This window comes from Cebus imitator, unplaced genomic scaffold, assembly GCF_001604975.1.
Source record: "Cebus imitator isolate Cc_AM_T3 unplaced genomic scaffold, Cebus_imitator-1.0 Scaffold323, whole genome shotgun sequence".
Lineage (NCBI taxonomy): Eukaryota > Metazoa > Chordata > Mammalia > Primates > Cebidae > Cebus > Cebus imitator.
Genome location: NW_016107638.1, coordinates 2049068 through 2074946, shown reverse-complemented (window position 1 = coordinate 2074946; position 25879 = coordinate 2049068). Strand labels below are relative to the sequence as shown.

At 43.1% G+C, this 25879-nt stretch overlaps 1 protein-coding gene across 1 annotated transcript in view; it reads right to left on the bottom strand.

Annotated features, from left to right (window-relative positions):
* Positions 1 to 25879, bottom strand: part of TMEM132D (transmembrane protein 132D) — an 832693-nt gene that overhangs the window by 251994 nt on the left and 554820 nt on the right. The window contains exon 4 of the mRNA XM_017504530.2: positions 11277 to 11460. Within this exon, the coding sequence (XP_017360019.1) occupies positions 11277 to 11460 (184 nt within the window). The remainder of the gene's footprint in view (positions 1 to 11276; positions 11461 to 25879) is intronic.

The window sequence follows — 25879 nt, the reverse complement described above, 5'->3', positions numbered from 1 at the left end:
TGACTGACAATGGCAGGGGCTTTTGATGGAGCACACGGCCGGCGACAAATTGGTTTATGGGGGAAGGAACTTCTATCTGGTCTCCGCTCTCCTCTCAGTGCATTACCTTGGCTGAACCCAAGAAGAAGCCAGTGGGCAGGGCAGCCTGTTTGATGTAATCCATAAAGGAAAGACCCCAGGGGCACAAAGCAATGTGGAGAAGAACAAACAGTGGGTCCACACAGCAGGTGGGGAGTATAGCAGCCACCATCATCTCTGTCAATAACGTGACTTCCCCCTGAATCCTCCAAGCCAAACTTTTAGATATTGTCTAACCTCATAGCCACTAGCACACATTGGTGCTGATGTTAATATTAACTTTTTTAAAATTCACTTACTTAGTTACACAATCCACATTTCTAGAACTCAGTAACCACGTGGCTACGGCCGCCATAGTGAGTGGCTTAGATGATAGAACACTTGTATCACCTCAGAGAGTTTCACTAGTCTGTGAGTCTAGACTAGGCAGACTATTTGCTGCCTCCTGTTCAAACACACCCCTCGTCCAGCCACTAAGCAAGTCCTGGTGCTAATACTTAGGAAATGCATCCTGAGACCTTCCACTTGTCTTCAGTTTCCTCAGCATCACCCTATTCCAAGTTGCCCTTTCCACCTGGACCTTCAGAGTAGCCCACAAGTGGTCTTTCTGTTCCCAGTGCTGATCCCTCCCTGCAAACCTGATCTCCTCATAGCATTCAGAGTGATATTAAACAATAAATTATGATTGTATCAGATTTACACATCTTGAACCAGAAATCCTGCTGCATGTACCATGCATGATAGGGTCTCTAGTACCCAGCTCCCGCCTACCCTGACCTCATCTCCTGGTACCATTTCCCCTTATTCCCCGCAGCTGCACCAGACCTTTTTCCATTTGAAAGCACTCAGAGCTGGCCCCTGCTTTGGACTTTGGCTCAGTTTTGCCAGCTCTTCTCACAGCTTCCCAGGCTGGGCCCTTCCTTGAACTACGCCTGAGCTCAAATATCATCTCTGCAGGGACAACCTAGTCTGAAAGAGCACATCTCCAGGAGTCCCCTCCATGACACCCTATTCTGCTTTCTTCCAAGCATGTATTGATTCTGAAATTATCTTGCTCAATTATTTTTGACGTATTTCCCAGCTGCTTCCCCTGAGTGGCATGAGCTTCGCTAAATCTCAAGACAAAGGCAGGTGCCCAGCACACAGTGGGCTCAGGAAGTGCTTTTCGAATAGACGGCGTCTCTGCAGTGACTCTCAAATGGGTTACATCATGAGTATTTGTTCACTGATAGCGGTTGGTTGTACAATAGCTGGGGCTGTAATAACCACACGGTGAGCAAGAAAAGCAGTAACTCTCCTGCGTCTGTTTTGTACTATGGGCCTTTAAAAGCACTGAGGTTCCGCCACCACTGCCGTCTCATTATGAATCACCTCTGGAGAGGACCACTCATTAGGGAACATCAGAGGCAACAGAGTGGGCTGAAAAGAAAAGGCAGCGGCTTTGTGCATAATGCACAATTCATTTTCAGAGGACTTTTTCTATTTCAATAAGACTTCTCAATTTTGTATTTTTATCAGTGTATCTCCTTGCATTTGCATTTTCCAAAGATCTTTTCGCATATGGAGCTGATCAACAGCCTACGCTCTGTTTCCCGTGTGAGAGGGGTGTAGTGGACTGGTGGTGAGCCTAGGCTCTGGAGCTCATCCATCTGGAATCTAATTTCAGCTCAGCTTCTTAGCTGGGTAGCTTGGGGCCATTCTTCAAACTCTGTGTGGCCTCATTCATCTGTGAAATGGGGGTAATAGTCATATCAACTTCACTGGGTCACTGTGGGAATTAAGTTCTTCATGTGTATACATATAGAGCATACATGAACTTTTATTTATTTATTTATTTATTTTTTGGTGTTTGAGTCATGAAGTCCTTGCCCATGTCTTTGTCCTGAAAACATGAACTTTCTTACATCTTGAATCAGAGATCCCGCTGCAGGTACCGTGGCTGATGGGGTCTCTAGAACCCAGCTCCTGCCTACCCTGGCCTCATTTCCTCGCATCTCCCCCATATATATATGAAGTTCCTAGACCCATACCTGGTACCTAATAAACAGAGTATTTTGTGTAATTATCGTGAATGCTGTTTAGGGAGCAGTGGCCCCTCAACAAACACACAAAGCAAGAAGGTGCTTTAGAGAAGAGATTTTCCCGAGGGCGATTGCAGGACCTTAATTTGCACTTGGTTGAGAAAGTATAAAAGTGAAAGCCGTAGTGTGCTGTGTAGTGTGACTGAATTTTCAAAAAGTCTGAGTAAAACAACAGGGGGTATCTGGCATATTAATTAACAGGCCGACACAGGAAAAGGATGCCATGAACAGTCAAATAAAAAGAGCCAGGAATCTGCTTTTATGCCAAAAATTAAAAAATACATATCTATTATTCAAGCCAGGAAAGGAAGCTCCCTTCCCTAATTTGACAGCCTTTTCTCAAGTCCTGACCTTAGTGGGTGACTGTCACCACACATTACCTGTGCTGACTTTCAAAATGGCTGGGAGACAGGTCACCTGGGTTACCATCCTTTCGCAAATGCATGTATATTACAACGCGAGGTAAGGCTGTTCTCTTACAAGCCTTGACTGAGCATCTACTATGGGCTTGTCCCGTGCTTTCTGTGGGGTGATATCAGAAGGACAGGGTTTGAGCAGAATCACAGTATTGAAAGGATCTAACACAAACCAAGTGACTATGCCAGGGGAATACATCCCAAAGATTCTGAGGACGAGGGGAGAGCATGGTTGGTGGAAAGGGAGTTCATTTTATTTAAGGAGAGAAACGTACTTGATTCAGTACAGCTTATTTAAAATGCATTTCATCAGAAGGATTACAATAGTAAAGTTATATGGTTCCAAAAATATGAGTAAGTTTTGTCTGCTGAGATCACAGGAATGGAAATTTTCTACCAAATCAGAGATTTAGGAGAACATGTCTTAATCAGGAAGATTTAGGAAGATGCAGGTGAGATTAGGAGGGAAGAGATTCCTTAATGATTACCGTATTGTAATCCCAAGAATCATATGAGGAAAGAACTCAGCATTCAACAAAGTAGGTGGAGGGGCAGGCCAAGAATAACCTGCATCGCTTCACCTGTGGCCACCTGGGTTACGGAGCCCCCTACTCCTGCAAATGAGAAAACGGCATCTCAGCATGAAATATCACAGGTCGGGAGGGATTCGCTGGGGTCTAGCAGCTTCCAGTTTGGAAACAAAGCTTGGAGGTGGGAGAGGTTTAGGTGGGTGCTGTGGTTTGAGTGTTTCCTCCAAGATCATGCTGAAGCTGAATCCCTGATGCGGCAGTATTGAGAGGCAGGTCTTTTAAGAGGTGACTGGGCCATGAGGGCTCTCCACTCATGAGTGAATTAATTCATCACTCATGGGTGAATGGATTGATGTGTTATCATGGGAGTGAGACTGGTGGCATTATAAGAAGAGGCAGAGAGACCTGAGACAGCACATTAGCTCGCTCAGCCCCTGCACCATACACTGCCCTGCCCCACCCGCCTCGGTGCTCTGCAGAGAGTCCTCACCAGCAAGAAGGCCTTTGCCAGATGCGGCCCCTTGACCTTGGACTTCTCAGCCTCCTTAACTTTAGGAAATAATGTTCCTGATAAATCACCCGGTTTCAGGCATTCTGCTCTAAGCAACAGAAAACAGACAAATACGGCAGAGTTCAAAGAATAAAATGAGACGAGGAGGGACTCCGAGTGCAAATCCAAGGGCCGCACTGAGCTCAGGTCCTCCCAAGCTCTTGGGTAAGGCTCCCGCCTACCATGGCTCCAAACACATGCTCTCAACCAGCAAGAATAACTCAGCAGTGCCAGAATCCTCTGATGCGCCGACTCGCTGCTCTCACTGTGTGCAAGGAAAGCATAGGTGCAGAGGGTAGAGGGGCCGGCATGGGTCCTGTCTGACCACGAGGACCCAGGAAGACCCCGTGGAGGGCGCAGCATGGGAGGCGGGCTAGATGGAGAGAACAGCGAGATGCTTTTGCCTTTCCATCAGAATCACGTTTGAGAAAAAGCTCAGAGTGTGATACAAATTGCACTTCCTAAACAGCAATGGCACGTTGGGTTCTTCACATTTGTTTAAGAGCTCTGGGGTCTTCCCCAGGACCTTCAGGGCGGGGTTTGGCAGATGCGTCTGTGTGCATCCCTATGCCATCATGAGCACCACGCACCACCACCAGCACTAGGTCCCTGGAGGGCTGGGCTTCTCCTTTGATTACTTTCAAGGATAATGCAGATAGTGTCTATTCTGACCATGTCTCCTGATTACGTTTTCTCTGAAGTCTCAGATCCATTCTAATAAGTAAAAGTTACTGGTCAGAGCTTAGACCAAAAGCAACATGAGAAGCTGGTCAAGAGATGCACTTGGTGGGGCATGATTTAAAATCCCACAGGAGAGTAGTCATTCGCCTCCATTTCCTGCACTTACTACAGCAACCACAAGAGTAATGCCCAAACAGCCACTACCCAAGAAGAATAAAACAGTTTATTTTACAATGAAGAGGACTTGTTCATATGTTTTAAAGGACTAGCTGATCAGGTATTCAAAAATTGATAAAGTGTATATATCAGTGTCATTACGCCTGAACCTTGGTGTAAACTCAAAACAATTGTTTTAGCCAAAACTCAGGAGGGGGAGCAGTTAGGAGACAAGGACACTGAAGAGCTTTGAGAAACAGGGTCTCTCCGGCGTGGTGGCTCACGCCTGTAATCCCAGCACTTTGGGAGGCCGAGGTGGGTGGATCACCTGAAGTCAGGAGTTCAAGGCCAGCCTGGCCATCATGGTGAAACCCCATCTTTTTTAAAAAAAAAAAAAAAGAGAGAGAGAGAAACAGGATGTCTCTTTTTGGGAAGCTGTGTTACTACAAAGGATATTCCAACTTATCTAAGAAGTGCAAACACCAGGCCGGGTGTGGTGGCTCAGGCCCCTCATCCCAGCACTTTGAAAGACAGAGGTGGGTGGATTGCTTGAGGCTAAGAGTTCGAGACCAGCCTGGGCAACATGGAAAAGCCCCATATCTATTAAAATATAAAAATTAGCCGGGCATGGTAGTGCCTGTCTGTAATCCCAACCATTTGGGTGGCTGAGGCTGGTGAATCCCTTGAACCCAGGAGGCAGAGGTTACAGTGAGCTGAGATCATGCCACTGCATCCAGACTGGGTGACAAAGCGAGACTCTATCATCTTAAGAAAAAGAAAAGAAAAAATGAAGATCAAACACCATTCTTCAGATTCAGACACTAACGTGGTCACAGATAAATACTTACTAGATTAATGCTGCTGTGCCTTTAAAGAGCTTTGCTCTCCGAATTTGCCTCCCTAAAAACAAAACCATATTTACTTACAACACAGTGAAGCACGATTTCCTGAACTGAAAACACAATGTAATAAATCACATACAAATACGTGACTGGATTAAGAGACTAAAAAGTTTTCAAGACCCTAGACATTAGGGGAAAAAAGGCAAAATACTGAAGAAGATTTCAAGAAAAAAATACAAAATATTGAAAAATACATGTTTCTAAAAAGTAGTTTTCAATGCAAATGCTTGACAGCATCTCATCCCAGAGCTTTCCTGGAGATGAAATTACACAGCACACAAAGAATGGAGAGGCCACCAGCTTTAGCGCCAGTAGACCTCAAATCCTTAACAATAGCACAAAGGTGCTGTGATTACACTTACTTTCAGCATTATTTTTGAAGACTGGCAATCTACGTATTTAGTTGTGCTGTGTGTGAATATTTTAATATTTGGAGATTTTTAAAAAATTTATTTTATTGCATTTTAGGTTTTGGGGTACGTGTGAGGAACATGCAACATTGTTGCATAGGTACACACGTGGCAGTGTGATTTGCTGCCTTCCTCCCCATCAAATTTTATGCCTTTTCTGTCTTGGATATAATTAGAGGGAGATGAGGGATTTCCATTACAGAAAAGATCAATGGATTTGACTACATACAAGTAACACAAACAGGCAGAAGTCTGTGGATACCAAAAAAGTATGGTCAGCAAAGTTAGTCGGCAAATGGTAAACTAGTAAGAGTACCTGCAACACGCCAAGGAAAAGGTTAGGATCACTAACACATGTAAACAGGAAGGTGGTCACCAGTCTCTGGGGAGGAGGCCTGGGAGAATGAGGAATTTATGTTCAGTAGCTGCAGAGTTTCAATGTTGAAAGATGAAAATGCCCAGGAGATCTGCCGCACAACAATGCAAAAACACTTAACATTACTGAACGTACACTTAAAACGGTTGAGAGGCTAACTTTAATGTTACGTGATATCTACCACAGTAAAAAAAAAAAAAGATTCATAACAAAGTTATAAGAATAAATTGAGTTCCCAATGAGACAAGAAGATGGGCACAGAACAAATGCTTACTAAGGAAATAAACATGTCATCTAAGAAGGGCAAATTAAAGCAACGTTGAGATATAATTTTTGCTTAATAAATCATCTGTTTTCTAAATGTTAGGATTTTGTGTTGGTGGAGTTGCAGAAGATGGGTACCATTGCACATGACAGATGGAATTTTAAATTGGTTAAGCTTTCTGGAAGGCAGTTTGGTGAACATCATAAAAAAGTAATACAATATTGAATATCCTTTGATTCAAATTTCTTTCTAAAAGTTGACCTGGAGGAATTCATTAGAAATGTGTGCAAAGATTGTTTTACAAAAATATTAACCATAAGATATTTTATAACAAAAAACTATTAAATTTTCAGCTTGCATGGTAGTATCATGGAGATATACGGGGAACTTTTTGTTTGGGCCTAAAACTAGGATGCATCTTTCATTTTCGTCTTCTCTTCACACCTATATCCAATGCATCGGGGAGTCTTGCTATCTAAGGTGGATGCTGCTGCTTCACTGCTGTTATCTCAGCCCTCTAGGATGCTCCAAGATGGTGGCAGACATTTCCCCACGTGCACTCTTTCCTTCTCCCACTGTTGCACGCCTGCAGCTGGGTCCCTGGCTCCTGGAATAGCTCACTTTCTCCAGCCTCCCTTGCAGCCAGGCGTCAGTGCTTGGCAGAGCTCCTAGGCTGATGGGGTGGGAGCAGAGGTGGGGTGCTTGGGATGGGGAGGAGCACACTCTCCCCTTTTCACCTTATAAAATATATTATAAAAATTATAAGCCGGGTGAGGTAGCTCATGCCTGTAATCCCAGCACTTTGGTTAACTGAGGCAGGTGAATCACCTCAGGTCAGGAGTTCAAGACCAGCCTGGCTAACACAGTGAAACCCCATCTCTACTAAAAATACAAAAATTAGCCAGGTGTGGTGGTATGTGCTGTAATCCCAGCTACTCAGGAGGCTGAGACAGGAGAATTGCTTGAACCTGGGAGGTAGAGGTTGCAGTGAGCTGAGATCACACCACTGCACTCCAGCCTGGGCAACAGAGAGAAACCCTGTCTCAAAAAAAAAATGATAAAAATGTTTAAAAAAAGTAATGCAATATGCAATATTGCATTACCTTTTAAATACTGTTCGCCAAACTGCCTTCCAGAAAGCCTAAGAAATGTGTAATTCCACCTGCTATGTGTAATGATTCCTTTTCCTTCAACTTCACCAACACAGAATATTAAAACTCTGAAAGTAGCTGCAACGTGGGAATGGTTACCACTAATTTGGAGTCAGAGTGATTAGATCAATGTCTTTGGGGTCACTCAAAGCAATGGGATGGAAACAGGCCACACCCTAACCTGCCGGAGCCACCTTCTGAGTCCCAGGCCACTGGCATTCAGACATATTGAGAGCAGGCCGGCATCAGAAGGTCTTTTCATTCCAGCAGCCGGAACACAGCCCCTTAGCACTCTAACACTCTCTTATCCTCTTGAATTCATTCTCCATGCACAGCCAGAATGCTCTTCTGAAAACGTAAGTCCTTCCTTGTGGCTCCCCTGCGGACCGCCTCGCGGCAGCCTCCCACTGCACACAAACTCCAGTTCCTCATGCTGGCTTCCCAGCTCCCTGGAGACTCTGGGCTCAACTCACTCACTCCCCCCATCCAGGCAGGCTGGCTTTCCTTCTCTTTCTCTTACGTTTCAGGGATGAGTGACATCAATCAATCAATCAATCAATCAATGGATGCATGGATATAAAATTTCCTTCACATATCTGTCAGTAAAGACAGGATGAACAAAAGCAAAGTAATTTAATAATGGCAACCATATCCCCCGCATGACAACACTCCTTTACCAACCAAGTCAGTGTTAAAATAAGGCACCTTTCTCTGGGAAGAGAACTCAGAACACTCTCAATACAAAAGGTAGCTCAGAGTCTGGTTTTCTACTTAGTTCCAGAGGAAGCCACTCAGAGTCCACTGCTAGCAACTCAGCACACCAAGTTTTATTTATTATTAATTTTTTTTTGAGATGGAGTCTTGCTCTGTCACCCAGGCTGACGTGTGGTGGCTCAGTGCAACCTCTGCCTACTGGGTTCAAGCCATTCTCCTGCCTCAGCCTCGCGAGTAGCTGGAACTACAGGTGCATACCACCAGAACCAGCTAATTTTTTTTTATTTTTAGTAGAGATGGGGTTTTGCCATGTTGGTCAGGCTGGTCTCGAACTCCTGACCTTGGGGATCCACCCGCCTTGGCCTCCCAAAGTGCTGGGATTATAGGCATGAGTCCCTGCGCCTGGCCACACCAAGGTTTAATCCAGTACATTTAATTCAGTTCAAGAATGACTGAGTGCCTTTGTTCTGTCCACCACTCTTCTTATATTGTAAAATATGGAAGCTGTGGATAAACCCCTTACCTGAAAAAGTTTATAGCATTATGTCCACAGTATTGTTTATATTTAAAATTCACTAGTTAATTAATCATAATATAGATAACATTTACCGTGTGTTTGCTCTAGGCTTAGCACTCTAATAAGTACACTTTTTTTTTTTTTTTTTTTTTTGAGGCAGAGTCTCACCGTGTCACACAGGCTGGAGAGCTGTGGTGCCTTCTTGGCTCACTGCAAGCTTTGCCTTCCAAGTTCAAGTGATTCCCATGCCTCAGCCTCCCAAGTAGTTAGGATTATAGGCATGTGCCATGATGCCTGGCTAATTTTTGTAGTTTTTTAGTAGAGATGGGGTTTTGCCATGTTGGTCAGGCTGGTCTTGAACTCCTGACCTTAAGTGATCTGCCCACCTCGGCTTCCCAAAATGCTGGGATTATAGGCATGAGCCACCATACCTTGCCTAAGTACACTTTAATTACTGTTTTATCCTTATGACAACATTATAAGTAGGTATTATATCTATAACTCCCTTTGCAGATGAGGAAACTGAGGCACAATGAAATTAAGTATGGTTGCACAAATAGCTAGCTACATGTAATGTTCTGGAGCTAGAAACGAAAGCCTCAGTGGAGACCCCCTTGACATGTGCACCAGTTAGGAACTGCATTTGGCTGACAGCAGCACAGCTCCCTGTCCAGGCACCCCACCTCACCCTCTGGCTAATTATGAATTAAGTACAAATTTCTTCTTTCATGTAAGGAAGTTCCTGGGGTTAGTGGAGCTAGTGGAGACCATAATTTGTTATGCTATTCTTTTTCCTGGGAGGCTCATAATGACCAGTGAAAAATGGAAAATTGGTGAGGGACCTCTCTGAGCCTCAGTTTCCTCACATGGAAATACAGGAGAATTGCTGCAGATGCTGCTCATTGCCTTAGAATATCTTTTCTCTTGTTTCATTGTAATAGAATCTGAGCACTCTTTCATGTTAAAAACAGTTAGATTTTCTACTCTTCCTTACAATTAGGTGTGGCCATATAACAAAGTTTTGGCTAACTGGATGCAACCAGAAATAGTATGCTGGATTCTTGTAAAGTTCTCCTGAAAAGGAAAAGAGACTGGCTCTGGTTGAACTCCTGCCTTTTTACGTTTTGCTCATCTGCAGAATATAGATGTGATGGCTGGCATCTCAGCAGTTATCTTGGACCATGAGGTACTCATGAGGATGGAATCCATGCACCTGACTGCCGAAGTAGAAAGAAAGATAGGGCCTGGGTCTCAGATGTCATGGAACACCAAACCAGCCCTAGACCACTAACCCCAGGAACTTCCTTACATGAAAGAAGAAATTTGTACTTAATTCATAATTAGCCAGAGGGTGAGGTGGGGTGCCTGGACAGGGAGCTGTGCTGCTGTCAGCCAAATGCAGCTCCTAACTGGTGCACATGTCAAGGGGGTCTCCGCTGAGACTTTCGTGTCTAGCTCTAGGACATTACATGTAGCATAGCAAGAAAAGGTCTGTAGGATGGGAAATGTTTCAGAGGCTGTTGAAGGACAGGGAGAGGGACTTTTGTGGGACTGGGGACCCATATAGGCAGTGAAGAACAAGGAGGTTCGGAACAGGCAACAGCAGCATCAGGGCCACGTGAGGCAGGAGGAACGCGGAGGGTAGGGTGCGGGAAACAGCAGACAGCCAGGCCTGGGCTGAGCGCAGCAGCAGGAGTTGCTCAGGGTCCTCAGACCGGAGGTGCGGAAAGGAGCAAATTCTAATCAGCACCTGCTCGAGACAAACGGCGTTGCCATTCCCAGTGACAGAACCACTAAGAGCCCAAAGCAAAGCACACGACTGTCGCGCACAAAATAATAACCAGGGAGGCTCAGTGCCTCTAAAATAAAACAGCAAGGATGCTTGTCAACAACAGTGACCCAAACACCTTTACATTTCTGAATGAACAACACAGTAACCAGGTTAGTGTCACCGGGACGCTGTCCAGGTCGCTTTGGACTGAAAACCTGATTTCTGGTGCTCTTTGAGTGTTATATTTCCTACTCGGTGGTCTGGGGGACCAGGCAGGTGTTCGGCAATGTCTCAGCACATTTCACTCCCATACTTGATCTACGTGGATTCCACAGCTGTGTGTGAGAGCCTCAGGCGTCTACACCATACGCTACAAACACACTTATCAAGTCGTCAACAATTTTCACACAACAGCAGACCTAAATCCAATACCTGGAGTTTATTTTCTAAATAATATGTTAAGAACATTGTTTTATATGTATGAGAATATTCACACACACACACACACACACACACACACACACACACAATTGGCTATTTGCAGTCAGGTTTGCGGTTCCGTTTCTCCCTGTCCTGGTTCTTGGCTCCCCTCCTTTTCCCCACCCAGCCTGGGTCCCAGGGCGGAGCCTTCCCTTCTCCCGAGTTCAGTCCTAACAGCCCACGGCGGGTCTCCCTTACCATAGCCAGCGGCACAACTCCGATCAGGTCCTTTCGGCTCACATAGATCTTGGACACTCCCAAGTCAGACGTGATCTCTCCGGGGTACTCGACCTGCCAGGTGACCAGCTGCGTGGCTGGCAGGTCGCTGGGCTCTTCCACCTCCACGTCGATCTGCATGACCTCATAGGAGGCGCCATCCCCACTGGAGAGAAGACACAGAGAAGAAGAGCTTTAAGGGACTGATGAGGAATGGCAGGCTTGGCTGGGAGCAGGCAGCCCTTGGCCATTTCTCTCTGGACCTCCACATGTAACCAAAAGCACACATCCCCATAAAGAGCAATCAGGGATGCCATTCCAAAGTGAACAAGCCAGCTTTAACACACTTTGCAGCATTTGCCTGGGCTTAGATACTGTCACTCCAGTTTCCAAAGTCCCTGGGCTGTGGGCTGCTCAGCTGCCCCAGAGCAGGTATTCGTGGATAATTATGGGACGCTGTGATTCCATTTCTTACAGGCTTCGCTTCCTTTTCCATTCTCCATTAGGAGCACGCTTTTCCTCATTCCCACAAATTTCTATGCAACTTCTATCGGATTTTCCAAAGCTCCAGCCAGATGGAGTTGGGTGCACAAATTTTAAGGATGTCTGAGGGTCACATGGCTCTGTTATCTGGCAGTGGTAAGACGGAACTGCAGAGAAACAGTGAGGTGGACATGGCAGAGCAGGGTCGAGGGGGTCGCTGTGATGAACCCGGAGGAGGCGCCAGATGTTTTATGAAAATGGGAGTCATGGTGACCGAGACTAGTTTTTAGATACTCGCTTTTCCTATAAGCATACATGTAGAAACAAGTCCACCTAGGATTTTCTGGATTGTTCTTACAGGGCTCTAAGTAGTTTAATTAGCTGGCTGCCTCGTCATGAGTTTTGGTATAATGTCTGTTCTTTTATGTGACAGGTAATAAAATGAAGACTTGGTGCCTGCCTCTACCTGAAGAGTAAGTGAGCCGGGTATGGGTGAGAATGAACAGAGGAACCCACTGAGGGAGGTGCTTTTTAAAGCCTCAGTGGCCAAAGCAACGTCTACCTGCCAGATTTTATACCACTGAGAAATGACCACTGAACTCTGACGTTTAGGAGAATAAGGTTTGTCCTTTTTTCTGAAAGGACATGTGGCAGAGCTATGACATTTTTATCACACCATCAAACCCACGTAAGTTTATCAGGAAGAAGCTCAGAGATAAACGGTGAGGCTTCCAGGGAGCCTTATTCTCAGGGAGGGATGAGATGGAAAACCAGAATACCAGGAGAGATTCTAATGGACAGAGAAGGAAGGAGGGAAGGGGAGAGAGAGACAGAGAGAGAGAAAGGAGGGAGAAAGAAATGGAAGGAGATAAACAGAAAGAAGGGAAAGATAAAAGTGATCACTTGAGATCAGGAGTTCGAGACCAGGTTGGCCAACAGGGCAAAACTCTGTCTCTACTAATAATACAAATATTAGGTGGGCGTGGTGGCATGTGCCTATAATCCCAGCTACTTGGGAGGCTGAGGCATGAGAATTGCTTGAACCTGGGAGGCGGAGGTTGCAGTGAGCTGTGATTACACCATGGCACTCCAGCCTGGGCGACAGAATGAAAATGGGTCTTAAAAAAAAAAGGAAAGAAAGATAGAAGAGGAGGGAGAGAGGACAGCAAAGAGGAGAGGAGGGAGGGGCCAGAGAAGTGAGATGGGAAGAGTTACCAAAAGAACGAACCCCAATTGCACAGGTCAGCCCTCCGCTTACGGAGTAGCTGTAATGGGCTGTGTGTAATGAAGGGGAAAAGATGACAGCTGGTTTTTGAATCCTGCAAAACTCACTCCCTTGTGGCTCCTGAAAGAAAGTTGTTTAACTCTTTGAGAAGCAGCTGCTCTGATAAAAAGTCATCAACACATCGCCTGGGCCACTGTGGGCATTCTTCTCCCACATCTTGCTTTTCGTAAGAAAAGGATGCTGCTGCCTCTTTGAAGCCCCAGAGTGGCATTCTAATTCACGGCTGGAGGGAACCTGGAAGATGCTGGAATGCACCTCTGTTTTTGTATTCGAACTTTACAAGAACTTTGGTATGACTTTCCCATGTGACGAATGGAATAATCTCTTTTGTCTGTGCAGGGCCTTGCCTTCTGTTTTTAATCACAAAGAAAGGAATTCATGGAACAGAATTAGGATAGTGGCCTTTGAGCCTGCATAAGTGTAGCTTCCTGTACAATAACATGAGGCTGCCTTACATGTCACATCACACTCTAACCTACTTCCTTCTAGGTTCCCCGGCCTCAATTAAAAACCAGCAATCCTTGCTTCCACTGGAACGCTGGACATCTCCCACTCTTTAGAGTTTGCTTTACAAACAGTTCGTTTGCAAACAGTTTTTGGAGTTTGCTTTATCAGAAAAATCTTATAAATCCCTGAATTTAAGTTCTTGCCATCCTAGAAGTCTCACCTATAACACAATTCAGTGAATATAATGTAATAAGTGCTCCATTTACTTCACCTACTTTCAGTCTTCCTGTAACCGTATTACTTCATGTAGAGTGAAACATGAACAAGCCATCAATATGCCTACTCTACCTACAATTATGCCTACAATTTATGATTGTTCATATATTTATATTTTCCCCTTTTCTTTTTTTCATTAAAAAATTTTTAATTATACTTTAAGTTCTGGGGTACATGTGTAGATTGTGCAGGATTCTTACATAGGTATACACGTGCCATGGTGGTTTGCTGCATCCATCCCCCATCATCTACATTAGTATTTCTCCTAATGTTATCCCTCCCCAACCTCCCCACCCCCTGCTATCCCTCCCCTAGCTCCCACACCCCGACAGACCCCGGTGTGATGCTCCCATTTCTGTGTCCATGTGTTCTCATTGTTCAACACCCACTTATGAGTGAGAACATGAGGTGTTTTGTTTTCTGTTCTTGTGTCAGTCTGCTGAGACTGATGGTTTCCAGCTTCAACTGTATCCCTGCAAAGGAAACAAACTCATTCTTTTTTATGGCTGCATTGTATTGCATAGTGTATATGTGCTACATTTTCTTTGTCCAGTCTACTGGTGGGCATTTGGGTTGGTTCTGAGTCTTTGCTATCGTAAACATTGCTGCAATGAACATATGTGTGCATGTGTCTTTATAGTAGAACGATTTATAATCCTTTGGGTGTATACCCAGTAATGGGATTGCTGGGTCAAATGGTATTTCTATTTCTAGATCCTTGAAGAATCACCACACTGTCTTCCACAATAGTTGCACTAATTTACATTCCCACCAGTGGTGTAAAAGTGTTGCTGTTTCTCCACATCCCCTCCAGCATCTGTTGTCTCCAGATATTTTAATGATCATCATCCTAATTGGCATGAGATGGTATCTCAATGTGGTTTTGATTTGCATTTCTCTAATGACCAGTGATGATGAGCATTTTTCATATGTTTGTTGGCTGCATAAATATCTTCTTTTGAAAAAAGTGTCTGTTCATATCCTTCACCTATTTTTTGATGGGGTTGTTTTTTTCTTGTACATTTGTTTAAGTTCTTTGTAGATTCTGGTACTAGCCCTTTGTCAGATGGGTAGATTGCAAAATTTTTTTCCCATTCTGTTGGTTGCCAGTTCACTCTAATGATAGTTTCTTTTGCTGTGCAGAAGCTCTCAAGTTTAATTAGATCCCATTTGTCTATTTTGGCTTTTGTTGCCATTGCTTTTGGTGTTTTAGTCATGAAGTCCTTGCCTACACCTATGTCCTGAATGGTATTGTCTAGGTTTTCTTCTAGGGTTTTTACGGTGTTAGGTCTTATGTTTAAATCTTTAATCCATCTGGAGTTAATTTTTGTATAAGGTGTAAAGAAGGGGTCCAGTTTCAGCTTTCAAAATATGGCTAGCCAGTTTTCCCAACACCATTTATTAAATAGGAAATTCTTTCTCCATTGCTCGTTTTTGCCAGGTTTGTCAAAGATTGGATGGTTGTAGTTGTGTGGTATTACTTCTGAAGCCTCTGTTCTGTTTCATTGGTCTCTATCTCTATTTTGGTACCAGTACCATGCTGTTTTAATTACTGTAGCCTTGTAGTATAGTTTGAAGTCAGGGAGCGTGATGCCTCCAGCATTGTTTTTTGCTTAGGATTGTCTTGGCTATATGGGCTCTTTTTTGGTTTTATATGAAGTTTAAGGTAGTTTTTACCAGCTCTGTGAAGAAGGTCAATGATAGCTTGATGCGGATAGCATTGAATCTATAACTTCTATAAATTACTTTGGGCAGTATGGCCATTTTCACGATACTGATTCTTCCTATCCATGAGCATGGAATGTTTTTCCTTCTGTTTGTGTCCTCTCTTACTTCCTTCAGCAGTGGTTTATAGTTCTTCTTGAAGAGGTCCTTCACATTCTTTGTTAGTTGTATTCCTAGGTATTTTATTCATTTTGCAGCAATTGTGAATGGGAGCTTGCTCATGATTTGGCTCTCTGTCTGTTATTGGTATATAGGAATGCTTGTGATTTTTGTACATTAATTTTGTATCCCAAGACTTTGCTGAAGTTGCTTATCAACTTGAGATCTTGGGCTAAGACAATGGTGTCTTCTAAATATACAATCATGTCATTTGATTTCCTCTTTTCCTAATTGAATACCCTTTATTTCTTTTTCTTGCTTGATTGCTCAGGCCAGAACTTCCAATACTATGTTGAATAGGAGTGTTGAGAGAGGGCACCCTTGTCTTTTGTCAGTTTTCAAAGGGAATGCTTCCAGTTTTTCCCCATTCAGTATGATATTGGCTGTGGGTTTGCCATAGCTTTTATTATTTTGAGATACATTCCATGGATACCTAGTTTATTATTAAGAGTTTTTAGCATAATTTTGTCAAAGGCCTTCTCTGTATCTGTTGAGATAATCAATTGGTTTTTGTCTTTGGTTCTGTTTATATGATGGATTATATTTATAGATTTGCATATGTTAAACCAGCCTTGCATCACCAGGATGAAGCCAACTTAATTGTGATGGATAAGCTTTTTGATGTGTTGTTGGATTTGGTTTGCCTGTATTTTATTGAAGATTTTTGCATCAATGTTCATCATGGATATTGGCCTTAAATTTTCCTTTTTGGTTGTGTCTCTGCCAGGTTTTGGTATCAGGAGTTAGTCTCATAAAATGAGTTAGGGAGGATTCCCTCTTTTTGTATTATTTGTAATAGTTTCTGAAGGAATGGTACCAGGTTTTCTTTGTACCTCTGGTAGAATTCGACTGTGAACTTGTCTGGTCCAGGACTTTTTTTGGTTGGTAGGTTATTAATTGCTGCCTCAACCTCAGACCTTGTTATTTTATTCAGGGATTCAACTTCTTCCTGGTTTAGTCTTGGGAGGGTGAAAGTGTCCAGGAATTTATCCATTTCTTCTAGATTTACTGGTTCATGTGCATAGAGATGTTTGCAGTAATCTCTGATGGTAGTTTGTATTTCTGTGGAATCAGTGGTGATATCCCCTTTAACATTTTTTACTGTATCTATTCGATTCTTCTATCTTTTCTTTAGATCCCTTTCCTGGTCAAGATGTATAAACAAGGTCTATTTTCAGCTACCTACCCTCTCTATGAAGCAGTGATGAAAATACCCTAAGTTGGGACTTCTTAACCCAGGACTATATCATCCTTCAGGAAGGTTGCATCTTGAACTTGTGAGAGAACCATTGTATGTGTGGATTTTCTTGAAAGATTCCTTAGCTTGTATGGGTTCCCCAATAGTTCATATATAGTAGGGTCCTGAACCAAGTTCCTGACAATTTCCTTTATAAATTCTGCACTTGGAGATCTCACTGGAATATTTCATCATGTGTATCTTGATGAAATTTGAATTTTAATGCCCTTTAAAAATATTTTGCATCTAGCATCTTCCTGAACTCTTGCATAGTAGGCAATATTGATCAAGTCTTCATGTTTCACTCTACAGACAAGGACTGTGCCTTTGCAGTTTGTGGGTTTGTCAGACAGTACATGTCCTGAAAAGAGTGGTCATGTTTATCTTGTTGCATTTTGTGCTTATGACAGAGTGTAATTCCCGACATTCATCAGACGGGAATCTGATGGATTGTGGGAGATACATACAGTCAGTTCAAGAGAAGTTTATAAAATATATCTGGTTAAAGCAGTGATTTTCCACCTCCCATGCATTCAAATTGCCTAGAGGAACTTCACAAATAAATCAATGTTCAGGCATCATCCTTACAGATTTCTGATTATTCCTGATTGGAGCCAGGGTCAGAGGTATTTGAACCAGAGTGACTCTATCTTGAGTGAGGGCTGGGAAATGAGGCTGGGACTTGCTAGGCTGCGTTCTCAGAAAGTTAGGCATTCCTGGCCTCTAGATGTTTATGGTTAAGGGAACAAATTGATAGCATTTACTAAACAGACCCAGACTTGGGAGTATCCTCATATCCTGATATCTGGAGAACAAAGACATTCCTAATTTTGCTTTAAAGTTAATAATATTGCCAGGTGTGGTGGCTCATGCCTGTAATCCTAGCACTTTGGGAGGCTGAGGTGGGTGGATCACTTGAGGTCAGAAGTTCGAGACCAGCCTGGCCAATGTGGTGAAACCTCATCTCTACTAAACAAACAAAACAAAACATTAGCCTGGTGTGGTGGCATGTGCCTGTAATCCCAGCTACTGGGGAGGCTGAGGCAGGAGAATTGCTTGAGCCCAGGAGACAGAGGTTGAAGTGAGCTGAGATCATGCCACTGCCCTTGAGCCAGGGTGACAGAGTGAGACCCTATCTCAAAAACAAAAAAATAAAGATAACAACATTGATTCTTGCAAAATAGAGTAATTAAGAAAATTAATCCTTTATCACAAACTTTTGTAGCAGAGCACATCTCCCCATATACACAAGCATTGTACCTGGGGTGGACAGGTTCCTCCTCTTACTTTTGGGAATGTCCTACTCTGTCCATGGAGTCGCTGTCCTTTCACCACTGTACTTTCTTAATAAGCTTGCTTTTGCTTTGCACTGTGGACTTGCCCTGAATTCCTTCTTGCACAAGATCTAAGAACCTCTCTTGGGGTCTGGATCGGGACCTCTTTCCTGTAACACATTTCTGGTGACCACAGACAGGACCACAGTGCAGAAACGCTGACCCAGGAACTACCTTTGGGTAAGTGTGGGGTCCTGTAACATATTTCTGGCAAACCTCAAATGGAAGATACTGAAGAGACCCCCAGCCCAAAGGAAAATCATCTGCATGCACCAATTGGCTAACTTAGGGTAAATGGGGTGCACATACCTGGTAAATAATGGGATTGGGTTAGAGGCCCAACTTAGGGTAGTTACAGTCTCTCCAAGACAGAGTGGGTTAGAGGCCCCTCTTAATAAAAGGCAAGGACACCTGACCAACCTTGGGTTAGAGGCCCAACCTTGGGTTAGGGTCCAACTTAGTTCCTTCTAAGTTTTAGGGGGTTAGAGGCCCCTCTTAGTAAAGGCCCTCTCGGCTAAGAGCAGGTTTGCAGGCTATGCTCTTCATATTAATCCACCTTTTCCTCCCTCCTGCATGATTGAGTTTCTTGGTTGCTGTCTCTGCTTTATTGCCATTTTCAGGAAACTTCACTGGATCTTAGAGATTTTAACTTACTCTTTTCCTAAGCACCTCCCGATTTCCGTCCTTCTGCTTGTGAAATGTGGGGAGCAAAAAGCATTGATGGCTCCGTCTCTAAAATTTCTGATTGAGATTTGGTATTTAACAGCTATGAGCAATGAGACTAGATATATGTGGTTATGCTTTGTTGCCTCTATGCTGACTAGGTGTGCTTGAGAAGCACCAGGAAGGAAATCAGGGGACTCTCCTCTTTGCTGTTTTGTTTCATTTTGCACACTAATAAAACTTCTTTCCTTTCTTGGATTCAGGCAAACCGGCTTTGCTTGTCCACTGTTGCCTAGAACCTGCTTGCTCTGGTCCTTCTCATCTAAATCCTCTTCATTTCCTTTGCCTTATTTGACATTTTTGTTGAAGTCCATGTTGTGGTTCATCTAAGATTCACGGCTCAGCTCAATTACATTATTTAGATAATGTGAATAAGAGAATTCAGTTTTTGGCAGGGATCCCCTCATTAATGCAGCTGGCCTTTAAATCCTCTCTTTCCCATTTTAGTGGAACCTGGCCAGTGGCAATACAATCCCGCAGCTTTGGAAATTTTCTTTCAGCATCACCTGCCTCTTTCATGGGAACCATGGCATCGATTCCAAAGAACTCACCACTAGGATGTATTCTTGAGCATTGGGACAAGTTTCAACTGAATAGGCTTAAGAAGAGAAAACTGGTGTTTCCATGTAATATAATAGTATTTGGCTTCGGTATTATTTGGAAAACCAAGAGAAATGGCCTCCTACTGGAACTATGGCCTTTAAGACTATACTTCAAGTCAATTTGTTTTGTAAGCGGAAGGGAAAATAAGATGAAATACCATATGTTCAAGCACTTTTGCTGCTCAGTCAGGACAAAACCCTGCAGCAGGCATATGCATGTTGGATGAGAGGAAAAGTAGAAAAAGAGCCAGACAGAGTCCTGTTTATGTGATGGATTATATTTATTGATTTGCATATGTTGAACCAGCCTTGCATCCCAGGGATGAAGCTCACTTGATCGTGGTGGATAAGCTTTTTGATGTGCTACTGGATTCGGTTTGCCAGTATTTTGAGGATTTTTCACATTGATGTTCATCGTGGATATTGGCCTGAAATTTTCTTTTGTTATGTCTCTGCCAGGTTTTGGTATCAAGAATGATGCTGGCCTTATTAAATAAATTAGGGAGGAGTCCTTCTCTTTGGATTGTTTGCAATAGTTTCAGAAGGAATGGTACCACCTCCTTTTTGCACCTCTGGTAGAATTTGGCTGTGACTCTGTCTAGTTCTGGGCTTTTTCGGTTGGTAGGCTATTAATTACTGCCTCAGTTTCAGAACTTGTTATTGGTCTATTCAGGGATTTCACTTCTTCCTGGTTTAGTCTTGGGAGGGTGTACGTGTCCAGGAATGTATCCATTTCTTCTAGATTTTCTGGTTTATTTGTGTAGAGGTGTTTCTAGTATTTTCTGATGATAGTTTGTATTTTCTGTGAGATTGGTGGTGATATCCCCTTTATCATTTTTTTGTCGTGTCTATTCTAATCTCTTTTTTCTTATTAGTCTGGCTAGCAATCTATCTATTTTGTTAATATTTTCAAAAAACAGCTCCTGGATTCATTGATTTTTTAAGGGTTTTTCATGTCTCTATCTCCTTTGGTTCTGCTTTGTTCTTATTTCTTGTCTTCTGCTGGTTTTTAAATTTGTTTGCTCTTGCATCTCTAGTTCTTTTAATTGTGATGTTAGGGTGTCAATTTTAGATCTTAACATATCTCAAAATAATAAGATCTATTTATGACAAACCCATAGCCAATATCATACTGAATATGCGAAAGCTGGAAGTATTCCCTTTGAAAACCGACACAAGACAAGGATGCCCTCTCTCACCGCTCCTATTCAACATAGTGTTGGAAGTTCTAGCCAGGGCAATCAGCCAAGAGAAAGAAACAAAGGGTATTCAAATAGGAGAAGAGGGAGTCGAATTGTTTCTTTGCAGATGATAGGATTGTATATTTAGAAAACACCATCATCTCAGCCCAAAACTCTTTAAGCTGATAAGCAACTTCAGCAAAGTCTCAGGACAGAAAATCAATGTGCAAATATCATAAGCATTCCTATGCACTAGTAATAGATAAGCAGAGAGCCAAGTCATGAATGAACTCCCATTCACAATTGCTATAAAGAAAACAAAACACTAGGAATACAACTTAGAATATGAAGGACTTCTTCAACAAGGACTACAAACCACTGCTCAAGAAAATAAGAGAGGACACAAACAAATGAAAAACATTACATCCTCATAGATAGGAAAAATCAATCTTGTGAAAATGGCCATACTGCTCAAGGTAATTTATAGATTCAATACTATTCCCATCAAGCTACCACTGATTTTCTTCACAGAACTAGACAAAATTATTTTAAATTTCATATAGAGCCAAAAAAGAGTCTGTATAGCTGAGACGATACTAAGCAAAAAGAACAAAGCTGGAGGCATCATGCTACCTGACTTCAAACTATACTACAAGCCTATAGTAACCAAAACAGCAAGGTACTGGTACCGAAATAGAAATATAGACCAATGGAACTGAACAGAGCCCTCAGAAATAACACCACACATCTATAATCATCTGATCTTCAACAAACCTGACAAAAAAAGGAATGGAGAAAGGATACCCTATTTAATAAATGGTGCTGGGAAAACTGGCTAGCCATATGCAGAAAACAGAAACCAGACCCCTTCTTTACACCTTATACAATAACTAACTCAAGATGGATTAAAGACTTAAACATAAAACCTAAAACCATAAAAACACTAGAAGAAAACCTAGGCAATACCACTCAGGACACAGGCATGGGCAAAGCCTTCATGACTAAAACACCAAAAGCAATGGCAACAAAAGCCAAAATAGACAAATGGAATCTAATTAAACTTAAGAACTGCTGCACAGAAAAGAAGCAGGCAACCTAGGGAATGGGAGAAGATTTTTGCAATCTATCCATCTGGCAAAGGTGTAGTATCCAGAATCTACAAGGAACCTACACAAATTTACAAGAACAACAACAACAGCAAAAAAACAACATCAAAAACTGGGCAAAGGCTATGAACAGACACTTCTCAAAAGAAGACATTTATGCAGCCAATAAACATATGAAAGATAGTTCATCATCACTGGTCAGTCGAGAAATGCAAATCAAAACCCACATCAAGATACCATCTCATGCCAGTTAGAATGGCAATCATTAAAAAGTCAAAAAACAACAGATGCTGGAGGGGATGTGGAGAAATAAGAACGCTTTTACACTGTTGGTAGGAGTGTAAATTAGTTCAACCATTGTGGAAGACAGTGTGGCGATTCCTCAAGGATCTAGAACCAGAAATACGATTTGATGCAGCAACCCCATTATGGGATGTATATACAAAGGATTATAAATCATTATACTATAAAGACACGTGCACATGTATGTTTATTGCAGCACTGTTTACAATAGCAAAGACTTGGAACCAACCCAAATACTCATCAGTGATAGGCTGGTTAAGGAAATGTGGCACATATACACCATGCAACACTATGCAGCCATAAAAAAGAATGAGTTCTGTAATCCCAGCACTTTGGGAGGCCAAGGCGGGTGGATCACAAGGTCAAGAGATTGAGACCATTCTGGCCAACATGGTGAAACCCCATCTCTGCTAAAAATACAAAAACATTAGCTGGGTGTGGTGGCACACGCCTGTAGTCCCAGCTACTTGGGAGGCTGAGGCAGGAGAATTGCTTCAATCCGGGAGACGGAGGTTGCAGTGAGCCGAGATTGCACCACTGCACTCCACCCTGCCGCCTGGTGATGGAGTGAAACTCTGCCTCCAAAAAACAAAAAACAAAAAACAAAAAACAAAAAAAAAAAAAGAATGAGTTCATGTCCTTTGCAGGGACATGGATGAAGCTGTAAGCCATTATTCTCAGCAAACTGACACAAGAACAGAAAACCAAACATCTCATGTTCTCACTTATAAATGGGAGTTGAAAAATAAGAACTCATGGACACAGGGAGGGGAACATCACACACTGGGGCCTTTCAGGGGTAGGGGGTAAGGGGAACGAGAACATTAGGACGAATACCTAATGCATGCAGGGCTTAAAACATAGATGATGGGTTAATAGGTGCAGCAAACCACGATGACACATGTATACCTACGTAACAAACCTGTGTGTTCTGCACATGTATCCCAGAACTTAAAGTAAAATAAAATTAAATTAAAAAGAAAAGAAAACTGGCCATTGGAAGAGGGATTGCCAAGCATCCCAAAGGGAGCCATTGGGACCTCAACCGATGATGGCTGAAATAGACAGGCAACCGCAAGAGTGATGGGCCCAAGACCTTCCACCACAGTTCCCACTGGACAACTAGCCATATCTCTGGAGGAGCTTCAGGTAATTCTTGATGTGGAAGGTAAGAATATTAACTTCCCTCTGGAATGCTTACCCTGTTTTCACTCATTATAATGGGCCTCTGTCACCCCAAAACTCTATGGTCAAGGGGATAAATGGACAAGTCCGTAGATGTCATTTTATGAGTCCTTTAAGCTGCTCTTCAGGGACTTTGGCTTTCTCCTGAATCCCCGCCCCACACCCCACCCCAAACGATACTACTGTTTTCAAAAAAAAAAGTAGTATCTTTTGGAAACCACAAGGCAGATAGAAATTGTTCCTTCTCCTTTCCTGTGAATAAGTATCAGGCTTTGTTGTTAGACGCTCCTGATGTAACACTTAAAGTATGCCAGACTTTGAATCCAGCTACCTGTTTGACTGAACCCCCAGGCACCCTAGGTCATTCTTGTATTCAAGTTATGGAGCAAGTTGACTCCAGCCATGTGTGTTTAAAATATGATGCTCTAGATAATCCCGAGGCAGAATGGTTTACTTGTGGAAGTCTCTCTGTGCACCAGGGAAAAAGGACAGCAAACTGTTAATACTGGGTGCTAATCAGTAAAAAATAGTTGAACATTTGCATGAGTCTACTCATTGGAAAAGGGATTCCCTGTTTCAATCAATGTTTCACCTTTTTTATAGGAAAAGGCTTACTTAAAACAGAAAAGTAGGTAACTTGGGCCTGTGAACTCTGTTTCAGAACAACCCAAATAACCTCTCCACTTTTGGGTATAAGTTGGAACCATGAGGAGAGTAACTTGTTTACCCAGTGGACACAGACTGTAGTTTCTCTACATAATCAGATGAACTGTTGAGTATGTGGAGAACTTTCACTTTCCCTGGCATATTCAATGGACCAAGTCAAGTTTACAGGGATGTTACTAGGATTGGGAAACTGAACACCATAAACACAACCCCTCTTTTCCCATGTATCATAGCCACACAGGCCTCAGCCCCTTCCCTCCTATGAAGAGACAAGAAAGCACATTTCTAATCTAACTAGAACACAGCTAAACTCCACCCCAACTTCAGGTTATGCTATACATGATGAATGTGGGTGAGCAGCTGCTCCAGTGCAGGACTTAGGCAAAGCACCTGTATGTTTTGAAAGGCACGATAAAAGTCACCGCCAGACTGAAACCCATGATATGGGACGGCTGTTGCCTCAACAATGGAATCAGACCCTTCTTCTAACAGACCAGGTGTGGATGGGATGGCAAGATAATTTGCCAAAAATGAGGGACTACCGTTCTCCTTGGGGATGGTTATGGGCTTGTGGAACTCATGGCTGGCCATACTTACCTCATAACTGGACTGGAAGATGTATATGGGGTCATGCTTATCTCTTAGGATGTATCCTCACCAAATTGGACTCTCTCTCATCTAACTGGAAAATTGTAAATGTCAGGCCTGGCCGTGATAGCCTTGGTGACCTGCACGTACACCTCCTGAGAGTCTCCAGGAGCCAGAAAGTCTAAAGTCATCAGATGCCACACAGAGAAGTCAAATGGCTGGTTCATGCCTCAACTAATTGCTGTCTTCCTGCAACATTCGACCATTGTTCCTGCACAACCTTACAAAATTTCCCCTTAGACATTAGGTTTCTCAAGACCCCCACCCCTGCAACTATGTAATTTACCACACCCTCCCCTCTGCTTTCGACCCATAATCCCTACCCTTGTGACCAAGCCTGTTTGTAATGGATAACCCCTACCCTTGTGACCATGCATCCCATGACACTCTCCCCCTCCCTAAAATAGATTACCACCTTTAACTGACCACTGCCACAACCTACATAACCAGTTCCCATTCCTACGCCCTTCCCCTAACTCCTTTCTCCGACTTGCCTGCTTGCATGCAAGCACAAAATAAAGCAGCCTTGCTGCCCACAGGAAGCCTGCCTGGTGGTCTCTTTACACAAGTCATGTGCCTAACAGTAAAAGGTCGCCACAGGTGACAAAAAAGGGCATCTTGATGATTTTATCTAATGACTGTATTTTCCCCTCAGGCAGCTACAATCAATATCCAGTTACAAGCTGAAGCCTTAGCCAAGCACATGGCTGAGCTTTCCATAATACATGCCATGGTGGTAGCCTTCTAACTGAGGAAACTTCTCAGATTAGGCAAGTAGCCTTGCAAAATCATGTGGCTTTGGACATTTTAACAGCGTCCCAAGGGATAACTTGTGCTTTGATCAAAACCGAATGTTGTGTGTATGTTCCAGACTATTCACATAATATTACCCAGGCTATGAAAGCTTTAGACACTCACGTCTCTGTCACTGATGCACTATCAGTCCACCCTCTATTGGCTTGGTTCCAATAACTGCCCAGTTCTTGGAAAGCCTTCCTGTTTAGTTCACTGGGGGTATTTACTTATTTTGCTTTGCTGTTGTGGAATATATTGTGGTTGTGCTCTTTGTGCAGGAGTGGAAGACAGGCTCACTCAATGCTTTCATAAACTGGACACTTGCTAATCTTCCCAATATCACCTTTTGTTGGAACTCAGAGTTAGGAACAACCCTCACCAGACCAACGCCCTCTGACTGAGCGTCTCCCTACCCTCAATGAAAGAGACC